The sequence below is a fragment of the Merops nubicus genome, unplaced genomic scaffold (genome assembly GCF_000691845.1).
Source record: "Merops nubicus isolate BGI_N331 unplaced genomic scaffold, ASM69184v1 scaffold9484, whole genome shotgun sequence".
NCBI classification, from domain to species: Eukaryota; Metazoa; Chordata; class Aves; order Coraciiformes; family Meropidae; genus Merops; species Merops nubicus.
In genome coordinates this window covers 18,554-32,342 of record NW_008604883.1, presented here as the reverse complement: position 1 = coordinate 32,342, position 13,789 = coordinate 18,554, and the positions used below count along the sequence as shown (strand labels likewise).

The following is a 13,789-nucleotide window of genomic DNA, read 5'->3' as shown; positions in this document are numbered from 1 at the left end:
GGAAATGTAGTGCAGAGTGGAATGCATAAAAGGATACCTGGGAATGTGATTTCAGGGATACCTGAAAGCCCTCTGGTAAGCAAAATCCAGGGAAGATAGCCGGATCTGATAGAGGATTTGATGCAGAAGGTCACTCTCACTGCAGCTGCTTCTTACAAAAATATTTCCAGGGTGTTTCCTGCCAATGAAAGGATGTGCGGATTGCAACTTAAGATCTTTGTACATCAGTGAGCACACTAACATATTCGAGGAATTGTTTGCTGTGTCATGCATCTGGAAGGATGTCATCTGTGTATGACAGGCCAGGCTTAAGATATTTGGGATTCAAATCACTAATACACAATGTTTTAATAGCAGCCTGGTTATTTAAACAATATATATGGATATTTGAGGAATGGTGTTCTTTTTAAGTGATTTCTTAGAGTTGGGCTTTTTAAGTGAATGTAGGACTTCAAAGGGATTTTTTTTTTTTTTAAGCCTGTTTGTTGTTTCATTTTATGTATTCCCATTATGAATTGACAAAATGGAAAATAGGGACATTTTCCTTCATTTTAAAAAAAAAAAGGAAAAAAGGTCCCTTTGGAAGCATGATAGTCTAGCTGTATTGCAGGTAAGTTCTAAGATACGCTCTTTTCGGACTATCATAGAAGTTTAGTTTAATAGTTACATAATATAGCTTTATGGTAAAAGATTGGGGTTGAGTCCCCATAAGAGAAATGTAGAATGCTAAAGAGATGAATGTGTGTGGGAGATTTCCCTGTACGAATAACTTAACAAACTGCACAGGGATGATAAGGATTTGAAATCTTACATGAGTATCACTTTTTCTACTTTCTTATCAAATGATAGCTAAGCCCTTTTCTTAACATGGTAGAGGGCAGTGCTGATCAGCTGAGGCCTTATGGCTCCAGACTAATGAACCTAACCAATTTCTTCTCTCCTCTTGGAAGTGAGAACACTAACAAGAAAAGCAGTTCACCAAGGACCTCTAGGATAGCTGGGGCTTATGGAAGCAAAAGGGGAAAAAATAAGTCCAATTGGATAAGCCAGAGATCTGAAAAGGGGCAAGACAAATGTGGCAAGAAAGTACAAATGCCTGTCCAAAACCTCTGTTGAAGTGATATTTACTAAGGTGAGATGGAGGAGGATGTTAAGCAGAGAATACTTATATTATCACCTTGAATCCTTGTAAGCTATCATCATGATTCCTCCTAAAACACTACCTTAGCAAAGAATGAACTTACATATAAATATCATCAGGCTTGTGCATTTCTTGAAAAAGCAATTGGGATTCTCTACTTGACTCCTAGTGGGAAAAGTATCTTTGCAAAAAGCAAATCATAAACATGATTATAAATTTAATAGATCCTTGGTTTGATGGTAACATGAAGTTAATGGTTATGTTCTTTCAGACAAAAACAGTATGCTCTTTCAGACAAAAATGGCAGCATTAATTCTGTACTCTCAGCAAGTGAATTGGGGTAGATCAGTTGAAGTCATCTTGACACGTGTAGAGTGAAAACAAAAGGTGGAAACTGCAGTTTCTTGTGGATGTATGTTCTTTAATGACCTTTAACTTAGCTGGCAAGGGCATTCAGCACAATTTGGCTTAATACTAAAACAAAAGCGGAATTTGCCTCTGTGACATGGTTTTCAGATTTTATCTCTGAGGCTGTCAATGCTACCTCCAAATTACAGTAGAATTCTGGTAGCATATGCCATTTGGAATGTAATAGTTAACCAGATACCACAAAGAAAGCTTGAAGATCTGGCCCTCTCTTGGCCAAGATGCATAATAAGCTGTCAGGCCAGACATCTGGGCGTTGTGTTGTACCTGATGTTCATCTCAGAAATGTAGCTGTGCAGAGCAGAAAAACCTGTATGAGAGGGTCTCTTGGGTCATTTTAAGCAGTCAGCTTGTCCTTGGCATCTCTTTCATTCCAATCTCAGAGACAGTGTTTAGGCACAGGCAGTTTTTTTGAGAAGTGAGATTTCATAGTGTGTGGATACAAGTATAATGATGCATTTGAAAATTAAATTTGGAGGAGGAGGGCAGAGAAGAAGAAAGATGAGCAGTTGTTTTCTACATGAGTAGTGTGTGTTCCCACAATCTTAAACCTCTTTTAAAAGACAAAATAGATGGTGTTACACTGTTCTGCCTATGTGTCTATCTTCTGCAGTGCTGCTTCTGTGTAAATGTAATTGTAGTTTTGATTCACTATGGTAACAGTATTACCAGCTGCCTGGCAATAACTGAGCAGCCTTCTCAGAGAGTCTGGTTAACATGATGTTCCCTTTGCAGGCTATACTTTGGCTCCTAGTGGCACGGTGGATAACTTCTCAGATTCTGGTCACAGCGAAATTTCTTCCAGATCTAGTATTGTCAGCAATTCCTCTTTTGACTCTGTGCCAGTCTCCCTGCATGATGAGAGGAGACAGAGGCATTCTGTCAGCATCGTGGAGACAAATCTTGGTGTGGGAAGGATTGATAGAAGAATCATGATTGAACCAGATCAATACAGCTTAGGGTAGGAATTTTATTTGTGCTTGCTTACACACTGTATGAAAGTATAATGCATGTAGCTTGTATATTTTTTCACGTAATTTTCCTGGTATCTCTCTCAAATTTTTTTTTTCTCCTCTGCTCTCAAAATACCTATTTCAATGCTGCATTTTATGATAATGCTCCATTTTCTGACAAGAAAAGGTTTTGCACTCCTGAGTGTGTGCTGAGGTCTACAGCAGTGAGACTTTACCTCAGCAGAACTTAATGATCTGCGCATTTAGTAGTACTGTAGATTATCCTCTTCATGGCAGACTAGTACCCTAGCCTATTTTCTAGATGGGGAATTAACTGAATTAGATGAGAAATTATTCATACAATTATTTAGTGATCAAGCTGAGAACAGAACTAGCTAGTAATTTTCCACTCTGTTTCATAGGAGAGTGCATATTTATCTAACTCAAAAATATTTTACCCCAAATATGTCTTCTAGTCAACACTAATTGCAAGCTAAAATTTACATTTGGCTGCTGGTGTTATAAGTCATTTTCTAGGTAATTAACTTCTGTAATGGTGGGGAAGCTAGTGCTGTGAGGAGTCCTCTAAATCTCTAGCAGTGAGCCTTGGTCTGAAAATATTTGAGCTCTGGCTCCTATTTAGCCTCCACTTACTTTTCTAAGCTGTTATTTGGATGCTTTAGTCCCTGAATGATTTTAGGGTTTGTAATCCAGCGGGGTCTGTGGATGGCAGATCTGTTCCAAAACCAATGTACTTTAGCTTTGGGAATCCCAGGCTATGCAAACTCTTTAATGACATGTCTTAAATATTTGGAAGAGAAGGGTTCCAGTCTGCATAGCAAGCTGCCCTGGAAGGGCAAATCCCAAGAGCCTGGGTAGGTGCTAAACAAAAGTGACACTTTGTTGGTTTTCTTTGCTGCTATCTAAGTAATAGTGTCAGGCTTGCTTAATTGCTCAAAGGCAGCAAAGAACATACTCGCTCTACAAAGTAGCATGTTTTTTCAAAACTAAGGTTAAAATACATTTCTCTTTGCAAGAAATGTTGAAAAGTTGGTTTTCAGAGATTCCTAGAGCAGAAAAAAAAAATAAATCTGAAAAGCTGAAACCTAAACCTGAATGTCAGCCGCCTCCTGCTAAATCTAACTTTTGATCCTTTGAAAAGCCCTAGGAACCCCATTTACCAGTCTCTTCCCCTTTATATATGTCAGTGCAGTTTGTCTCAAAGGGCTGCTGCAAAGTTAAGATTTTACCTTTTGAAGGGATTCCATTGAAGTGTTGACTTCAACATATCTATTGAGTAATTTTTTTTTGTTTTGTTTTATTAAGGATGATCTTGAAAGGACAGTGTTCTATTCTCAGAATTTAATTAGTCATTAATACAAATAATAATTAATACAAATTGCATCAAAACCTTTGATCGTAGAATGATAGAATGGTTTGCTTTCGAAGATGCCTTTTAAAAGGTCTTTTAGTCCAACCCCCCAGTGTGTTTACTTTTCTCTTGATTGTTGAATTCTTCATGGGTCTTACAAATGATGACCAATTCCAACGCTGGATTTTTTTTGTTTCCCACCCTCATCATTGTGCATCTAGCTCCTATGCACCACTGTCAGAGACCAGAGGCCTGTATGCTGGAGCAACTGTGCTTTCTTCTCCTAGTACAGAAGAACTGTCACAGGATCAGGGGGACAGAGCTTCGCTTGATGCAGCTGACAGTGGCCGTGGTAGCTGGACTTCTTGTTCGAGTGGTTCTCATGACAACATACAAACAATACAACACCAGAGAAGCTGGGAGACTCTGCCTTTTGGACATGCTCACTTCGATAGTTCAGGCGATGGGGCAGGACTTTGGGCCTCGGGCAGTCATATGGACCAGCTGATGTTTCCCGATCATGGCACAAAGTATGGCAGGCAAAGCCAAGGTAGGGAGGGCCTTGATCAAGCACAGTCCAGAGCAAGCTGGGCATCCTCAACAGGATACTGGGCAGAGGACTCAGAAGGTGATACAGGTACCATAAAGCGGAGGGGTGGGAAGGATGTTTCGACTGAAGCTGAGACCAGTAGCATAACATCTGTACCAGCAGAGGAGTCCAAGCCCGCTCCCGTGGCCACTCATATGGCAGTATCATCAAGTAGTACAAAGGGGCTTATTGGTAAGTTCATTTGCTTATGGTTCTTTGTATTGTTCTAAACCTGCGTTTCTTTTGTCTAGTTTGATTTTTTAATTATTATTTTTATTTTTAAAGCAAAAATGAACATTTTGCAGCCTCTTAAATTTTCCCCTTTATCTATGCATTTATTGCTAGGGAAAAATATCACTTACTGTTGATTCTCAGTTCTGGCAGTGCCTTTGTGTTTCAGGAGAGCATGCCATACATCAAAAAACTAGCTCAGATGCTGGACAGTGTGTTTGAGAGATTGATGTATTTAGATGCCTGTTCTGAATTGTGAATTTCTCTTCACAGTAAGGCTCCAGATTCTATATTTAGAAATCTTAATAAATGTGGCCTGGTTTTTTTTTTTTTTTAGAAGTGTTTTACTTTATCATCTGTATGACTTGTCTGATAATTGTGAATGTTTGTTACTTCTCAAAGTGGGATGACTTTGTGCTTGAATACCAACTGAGATTTTGGGGGGACTACTGAAACTGCAGGAGTTCCTAAGTAGTTAGAGCTGAAATATATTTGTAGTCATTCAACAAAAGAAATATCAGATAGTATATAAATTAATATGAAGGTGTTTTTGGCAGAGCTTAACATTTTTCTCATACTATTCTTTCTGCTCCTCCCAGTCCTTGGGTCCTCCATGAGCTCTGCATTTCATTCCTTTCATTCCCCCTCACTTTGCCTTTCTTCAGGTTAATATGAAGTACTGCCCAAAAGCCATTTTGCACTGACACATCTGAAAAAGTCTGCCAGATTGAGGTCATGCTGAGACCACTGTGATAAACGGCTTTTCCATTTTCTGCCCAAGTATGTTGCTTAGTAATGGCCCATTGCCTCAAAGCTTGGGTGCAGATCTGAATCCCTCAGCTGTGACGAGGAAGAAGCTGTTCAGTTCAGGACTCACCAAGTTCAAATTCATGCCACTCTCTAATATTAGTCTTTGATACCCCTGGTGTTCACCAGAATGTGGAGCAAGCATGCTTCCAAACTTGCTGCTCAAGGCAATACTCACCACTACATTTTTAAACACTTGAGAGAGCCTCAGAGAGACCTGAATATTCAAACCGCACAATTCCATACACTTTGGTACTATCCTGCAAATGTAACTCTGCATGTCACTGTCCAACAGCAGCCACTACTTTTACATGGTTCTTTTGCACTGAATAGACATCGATCTCTTGCAGTATTTAAGAAGAATTTTTCTACAGAATTTCTTCTGCATCAAAATTACTTTTCAGAAACCTTTGAATAAAATTTCTCAGAAACTTCTTCATGCTACTTTGCTTAGTTAAAACAATTGGTCAAAGAAAAATACTTAAATTCTTTTGGAAAATTTTTTGTTGTTGTTGTTGCAGTACTAAGACTTTAGTTTTAGTCTATAAAATCTCCCATCCAGGTAGCAGTGTTCCATTTTAAGCTTGTACTGCCCTTTCAGTCAATTCCATGCTGTGTAATGCAGGGTGATGTTGTCATCACTGCTTGTGCAAGCATATACAGTGTATGACAAGCTGTGGAGAGTAAACTGTCTGTGTCCGTGGTTTTTCTTGCTGTGTTTGCCTCTGTACTGAAAGTTGTCATGTGTTAAAGGGCTAGACCCACAAAAAATGTTCAGCATCAAAGTCTCAGCTGACTTCTTTAAATACATATCTGCAAAACAGAGAATCATGTGTATCTGCTGTGTGTCCCTGCAGATGTTTAAAATTCTTAATCGCTGTTTCCTCCCTTGAAGTTCACTGCAAGAGAGAACTTCTAAATACACCCAGAGTTAAACCTTGTTCAGGTGAACAGTTACACCTCAATGAGACCCACTAAGTAGGTGGTGGTCTTTCCATCTCCTATGTAAAATCATATTAAATCGTTGTTCTTACAGGCATACTTTTGAGTTTTAATTTTGCAGAGAATATGGCTGTAAGAGCAGTGGGCAGTAGTGAATACAGAAAGTATGAAGGTGAAGCCTACATTTCTTCCTTATGTTTTGGAATAGTAGCTTATGTCTCATTAACTGACATTATTTCTTCCTACAAATCTTATATCAGCTGCTTTCCTTCCCTACCCACCTCACCCTCCCCAGATGCTAAAAAGAAAAGAGATGAGCTCTTAGGTACAAAGCCCATCTTCAGCGTTAAGATACCGATGTGTTTGGGGAGACGCCAATATTCCTGATGTTTGCCACTTCTCTGGACTCGTGATTCTTCAGGGTTACTTTGATCAATGTACTTTTTACTCTATACAATTGATAAAACAGCTTCAGTTGCCGCTTGAACAAATTCCTCATGTAGTTTGGTGAATTTTAGGAGACTAGTGCTTCACTACTGGAAGAACAGCTATATCCTGTGTATGTTGTATATGCTACACTTTCTGGCATGGTTTATTTTCCAAGACTTCATTTTCTACAGTATGGTGATTAACTTTGTCCTTCAGATTTTCTTCTCCTGGACTGTTGAGTTGGTTGATGTTTGTTTAATTTTCATTGTTTATTTTCCTAGAACAGTTTTCCTCATACTGTCCCTTATACTGTTGTTCTTCCTGCAGCACGAAAAGAGGGTCGATACCGAGAACCACCTCCAACTCCTCCTGGTTATGTAGGAATACCTATTGCTGAGTTTGCAGAAGGTGGTTCCCATCCAGCCAGAAAGCCTCCAGATTACAATATAGCACTTCAGAGGTCTAGGATGGTGGCACGGACATGTGAGACTCATGGGACATCATCTCCACAGCAGCAGTCACATGGCCATTCAACTAGCAGACCCGTGAACAAACCTCAGTGGCATAAACCAAATGAGTCAGATCCACGTCTTGCTCACTATCCGTCTCAAGGGTTTTCCACAGAGGAAGATGGTAAATTTCTAATTGTTAAATTTTGAGTGTGCTGCATGCAAAAAAGGCCAATCCTTTCACAGACACAGAGCAAATTATGCAAATGTGTTCTGCCATAGAAATTCTTGCCATAATTTGAGCTGTCTTCCATCTTGCACAACTTGCTATTTGTTAACTTTTTGGAAGTGGAGGAATTCAGTTCATTCTAAATATGGTTTACAATTTGGAATGTAGATCCAACTGAATCTTGGACAACCAAGCAGTTGGCTTAGGCAGCTTCTCCAGAGGTGCCTGCATTCACCAGGTACAGCTCTGCCTGCCCTGAAGGTATCCAGCATGCCTAATGAATGTTTGGCACTAATCATGTACTTTAATGGTCCAAAAAGTGTCCCAGTCTATAAAATACCTGCTCTTCCACACCATAGAGCATCGCTGGTCAGGTTAATTTGGTTAATCACTACTTTGAAACTCTTACACCGTGGACACTGGGTCTTCCACACCAACTGCTTCACATATCAAGCCCACTGTTCTTTTTCTGCCTTGCTTGCCCAAATGTGTCTGCATCTTTATGCTTTGGCTCAACTACAGTGTGTTTCTGTAGAATGCAAATGTAGCTGTTTTGCATCTTGAGGGCTAGGTGCTCACGATTTAGGCAGAGCAGTGCCCAAATCACACATTTGAATGCTTTGTTTTGCTTAATGATAGAAAGGCCAAAGTTCTCCTTCCCTCCCGAACTGCTTAGTTACTAAGGTCTTAAGTGCAGGATGAACTCTGCAGTGAAACATGATGGGAAAAAAAAAATGAAGCCTACCTTAATTGAATTGCTGCAGACTTTGAGAATTACCACGACAGAGAATTTTAATTGTTTCTACCAATGATGACTAGAGCCTCACTCAATTTTAATGCAGTCTGTATTTAAATAATTCACGGATATATTCAGGGAAAAATGTAAGATGGCTTTATGAAGCTATTGGATATCTAGGAGTAGCTGTTGTGTTCCTCGGGCTTAGGAGTTGCATCTAGCTCAGTTACAGTAATTGTCTTATTTTCTTTGAGAACAAAATTACAAAGGAATGCTTCTCACGAGACCTGAAATGTACAGATACTTAGAGTGTTTTAAAATACATACCTTGTGCAATGAAATGGAAAACTTGTGAGCACAGCACAGGTTATTTCATTCATTAGCAGTCTACATGAACTAAATTCTATTTTCCCCTATCCTGTTGTGTTTGCAGAAGATGAACAAGTCTCTGCTGTCTAACACTTGGGCTTTTCTGGATCCAGAGTGAGCCACCTTAAAGGAGAGCACAAGAAGACGTCCCTAGAATAGGAGCCTTGGAACTCTAGTTAAAGGATGGTGGACCTATTTGCCTCCTTCCCTGCCTTAAAGCAGCATGGGGCTTCTTCCTCCGCCCCTCCCCCTTCTGTCCCCTCTCCCCTTGCATGTGAAATACTGTGAAGAAATCGCCCTGGCACTTTTCAAACTGTGTTGCTTGAAATGCACAGTGCAGCAATCTCCAAGCTACCACTGTCGCTGTCTGCCACATCACACAGTATCATTCCAAATTCCAAGATCATCACATCAGGATGATTAACTCTGGCTGCACTTCCCAATGCCTGGAAGGGTTGTGTTTTGGTTTTGTTTTTAATCTTCCTTTTAGATTTTAATCACAATCCTAGCACTTAGTCTCGTTGGGATAATGAGATAAGCTAGTTGTCAAATTACATTTGGCCTTTAACCTACAAAGAGAAAAATGCGTTGAGATGCTTCAAGGAGGCAGTGCTTATTTGCTTGTTTACAATGCCTTTGTTGAGATTTTGTATGTTTGCATTTCAGAGATCAAATACTGCATCCGCTTAGCAATTACAGTATTATTTCATACCTGTAGGTTAGGGTTGCCAGCCTGAGCTCCTGGAGGAGATACTGCTATCGTGTGGCTGAGCAGGGCAGGAGGGAAGGCAGAGGTGATGGGATGCAGCCTTCCCCTGACCATCTCGCTTCACTCTTCATGTGCCCCACCCTGGAACCTGCAGAAGTTTGTCAGTGTTGGCATTGATGGCATCCTCCGCCGGGTCTGGTGTAGATGCAGGAGCACGTGCTTGCAGCGGGCTGGTGGTAGAAGAGGACACTGTGTCTCTCAGAGCTGTGCCTTGTGGGATACAGGGTGGCATACTGAGAGAGAGAGTGTCCTAGTCCAGTGAGACAGATGGCAACCCCACCTTTAAGTTACAGATCTTATTTTTTTTCTTTTTACTCTATCGTAGTTCTATTAAAAGGAAAATTAACTGGATAACACTGCAGCGAAGGCAAATTGGGATGTCACAGCTCGTGTTGGCTGTTAGTACTGATCTAATAACCTCCATCTATTGACTCTGGCATTAGGGGATAAACGAGCCTTTAAGTAATGAAAAATAACACGTTTAGATTTGCCAGCCTTTGCAATGCAGAAATAGTCACAACTGTTAATGGCTTCGTGGAACACTGCATGTGTAGAGAAGGCCAACGTGTAGCAACCACCTGCTCACAGCTGCTATTAACCCTATAATGACTGAAATGACCCTCCCCTCTATTTTTGTGTTGTTTTTGCACAGACTCCGGAGAAGTGAAGGCTGCCAATCCGAGTAGTACTCAAATGTGAGGAACTGCTGGTCTTGGATTTTATTTTTTTTTCCATTGAACTCAGCTGATCATATTGATCAGTAGATAAACGTAAATAGCTTCAACTTTTAAAGATCAAATTGCAGTGTTTTTTCACTGTATCAAACAAATGTCAGTGCTTTATTTAATTCTCTCTCCTGTAATCATAGCTTTTGTCTATTTGCTTATATATCACATTGTAATTTTACATGTAATATGCATTTGCCAGTTTTATTCTCAAGGCTATGGACCTCGTGCATATAGAAATACAGAATCCTAGCTCTATCACAAGTTGCACAAATGTTATATAAGCATTAAGTAATTGTAGACCATAGGACTGCTAATCTCAGTTCGCTCTGTGATGTCAAGTGCAGAATGTACAATTAACTGGTGATTTCCTCATACTTTTGATACTACTTGTACCTGTATGTCTTTTAGAAAGACATTGGTGGAGTCTGTATCCCTTTTGTATTTTTAATACAATAATTGTACATATTGGTTATATTTTTGTTGAAAATGGTAGAAATGTACTATGTTTATGCTTCTACATCCAGTTTGTATGAAGCTGGAAAATAAATAAATATAACATTAATGAAGTCCATATTGATTCTTATGCATTTTACATGTTCCACATACTTGAACAAATTTATGAAAAAAATTTTACTTCTCTGTGTATTAATATTAAAGGGACATTGCCAAGTGATGTGGGCAAACCACTGGTGTGGAGTTTTTCTTAATATACAATTGTGCTGATGGTGATTTTTGAAAAGTTTGGGGTGTGTACTGCTGAATGAGAATGACTGAGTTGATGTGTGTCCCCAGCAGAAGCATTTGAGATGCCCAAAACAGAATATAGGTATGGCCTTGGCTATATAAAGAATGTAAACAGTTTTAAAGGAAAGATTGTGTTGGGTTTATATTCTGAATGGTGTAAAAGGAAGGAATGCGTGTCTTAACATTTGGGTAGGGAGAAGTTTGGAAAGTGAGCCATCTTGAGTTTTTGCTGAAGAAGCTATTTCAAGTAATAAAGATCACTCAATAGAATCCCTAGCAATAAAAGTTGACATTGATTCAATTTCTTTTGATTCGATTTTTGATTTCGATTTTTTTTTTCCCAGAGGTTAGGTTCAATATTTTCAGTAGTATGTAGAAGACTGAGTTAAAGTGTCACCGCTAAAGCCATTAGCAGCTGTATGCCATTTAGCTTTAGAATACTTGATAAGTGTTATTTCCAAATCTGACATTATTAGTTCATTGCAAAGACAAGCAACAAAATGCTATGTCTAGATTTAAGTCTTCTAACGTACCTCTGGAAACATTCCACACCTGAAATACAATCATAAGAACACTAAAAATCACTGGAAATAGGGGACTTGTAAAATTCTCTTTTTATGACTAGAATCTTTAGCACTTTAAGGAAAGAAAATAGGGACTCTATTACATTTGTATGGTGTGTATGTGTGTGGAACTACTCTCTGTGAATCTGTGGCTAATACTTGTTGGGTACATTTCAAGAAGCTACAGAACCCCCATTCATTCTGACATGAGTAGAATGACTGTATGTTTTTTCCATATCTTACCTGCAAGTTTGTCCTTCAGTAATACTAAAGGTGCATTGCTGGGGAAATAATTCCTCTTATCAGCTTGTGAGGTATGTGAACCATTTGCACATTTGTCAAATTTTTTCAGTATCATGCTTGATATAGTATTGAATTAAGCAGCATTCCCTATCCTCCTGTCTATGCCTCCCTCTGGTAATTAATATTTTTAGAGCACGATATGTAGAGACATCCTCAACACTCATTGTCCAATAGACATGGCTTAATTCATTGTGATTTGGGAGATAAAGAACGCTTCACATGGCAACTGATTCAAGAGAAGGAAAGGCCTTGCTATGGTATGACTTCTTCTGAAACAGATTTAATAGTTGTTCTAGTACATGTGTAGAATCCTAGAATGTCTGGGCTGGAAGGGACCTCCAAAGGTCATCTAGTCCAACACCCCCGCCACAAGCAGGGACATCTCCAGCTAGATGATGCTACTCAGAGCTTCATCCAGCCTGATCTTGAATGTCCCCAATGATGGGGCCTCCACCACCTGTCTGGGCAACCTATTCCAGGGATCTATCACCTTCACACTGAAGAACTTTTTCCTGATGTCTAACCTGAATCTAACCTTTTCTAGCTTAAAGCCATTACCCCTCATCCTGTCACTACAAACCCTTGTCAATAGTCCCTCCTCTGCTTTCTTGTAGTCCCCTTTCAGGTACTGAAAGGTCCCTATAAGGTCCCCCCGGAGCCTCCTCTTCTCCAGGCTGAACAGCCCCAACTCTCTCAGCCTGTCCTCACAGCAGAGCTGCTCCAGCCCTCAGATCATTTTTGTGGCCCTGCTCTGGACACACTCCAACAGCTCCACGTCCTTCTTGTGCTGGGGGCTCCAGAGCTGGACACAGTAATATGTATTCATTCATATGTAATATGAATGTTGTACTTACTTCATAGAGGCAGCAAGATGCAAACAAGTAAACTACCATTTTCTGGCATTTGGTGTTGCATTAGCCAAAATCTCATGGAACACTGAAATTGAAGGAAAATTTTTCTCTGAAGAAATGTCATTCAATTATATGTACTCTTTTATGACTTTTTTTACTGAAACTTGTTGAGACAGAAGCTGAGATATTGAAGGTACTGCTATAATGGATTAACCTTGGTCACCTGGAGGAGCATGCATGTTTTAGATGTATAAATCTGAAACTAAAATATTTGGTCCACTTCAAGCAGGAACAGTGTTGCTATTCTAAAACAGAAAAAAACTCAAAGCCCTCTCTTTGCTTCAAGACTTGTAGGAATTGTAATAAAGTTCCAGGATTATGGATGTGGATTGTAGAATAGTTGAGACAAAATCAGCTCTGGAGAATGCAAGTAGTGATTCAATTGCAACTAAATACATAGGTGTTAGTTGGTATGTGATGAATCGTTAAAAATGCTTTTGTCGACAAAGCTTATGTAACAGCAACAGCCTCTCTAATATACATTAAATGACACATCTATTGGGGAAAATATGAACATTGTTAAAAACACTCCAAAAATTGACCCTCTCAGGAGAAAGCAACTGTCTGAGATGATTGGTCTATTTTGGACTCCTATCCCTAGATTGTCCTTTAAGAAGCTCTGCAGTTTTGTGTCTAAAATTGGCATACTTTGTGAGAAGGCTTGGAGTGAAAGTAGGTTTATTACTGAGGTAAGATGGAATTATTTACTTCTGTTTTCCACAGAAAATGTGATAAATGAAAATTTGTACTTTTTACTAGAATATGAAAATCTGTAACACTCTACTCGTTTATATGCAGTGACTATCTAGGATTGAGTAGACATGACCTGGGTACCAGAATATTAGTTGTTCTTCAAATTCGTGCACTGATATAACTGTATCACAGGAACAAGCCAAGAAACTATAAACCTTGAAGGTATAGTTTATAGGCTGCATAATCTTAAAACTATTCTTACTTGGTTTTCCTTGGGATTAAATTTATGCAGTGACACTCCACATGCTTGACTGTGTTCCCTGTGGAGAAATTAGCCTCGGCTCTCTGTGTCAAGACTCGAATTTGTGTTATGTAGTGAGGGCAGACTTGTATACCTCAGCTTTT

The 13,789-nt window shown here is 39.4% G+C and overlaps 1 protein-coding gene across 1 annotated transcript in view; it reads left to right on the top strand.

The window, feature by feature from the left end:
* The window catches only part of RAPGEF2 (Rap guanine nucleotide exchange factor (GEF) 2), a 70,484-nt gene extending 59,635 nt beyond the window's left edge, over positions 1-10,849 (top strand). The window contains exons 21-24 of the mRNA XM_008939165.1: positions 2,303-2,528; positions 4,114-4,673; positions 7,218-7,523; positions 8,738-10,849. Of these exons, the coding sequence (XP_008937413.1) occupies positions 2,303-2,528; positions 4,114-4,673; positions 7,218-7,523; positions 8,738-8,763 (1,118 nt within the window). The 3' untranslated portion in view covers positions 8,764-10,849. The remainder of the gene's footprint in view (positions 1-2,302; positions 2,529-4,113; positions 4,674-7,217; positions 7,524-8,737) is intronic.
* Positions 10,850-13,789: the final 2,940 nt, after the last annotated feature.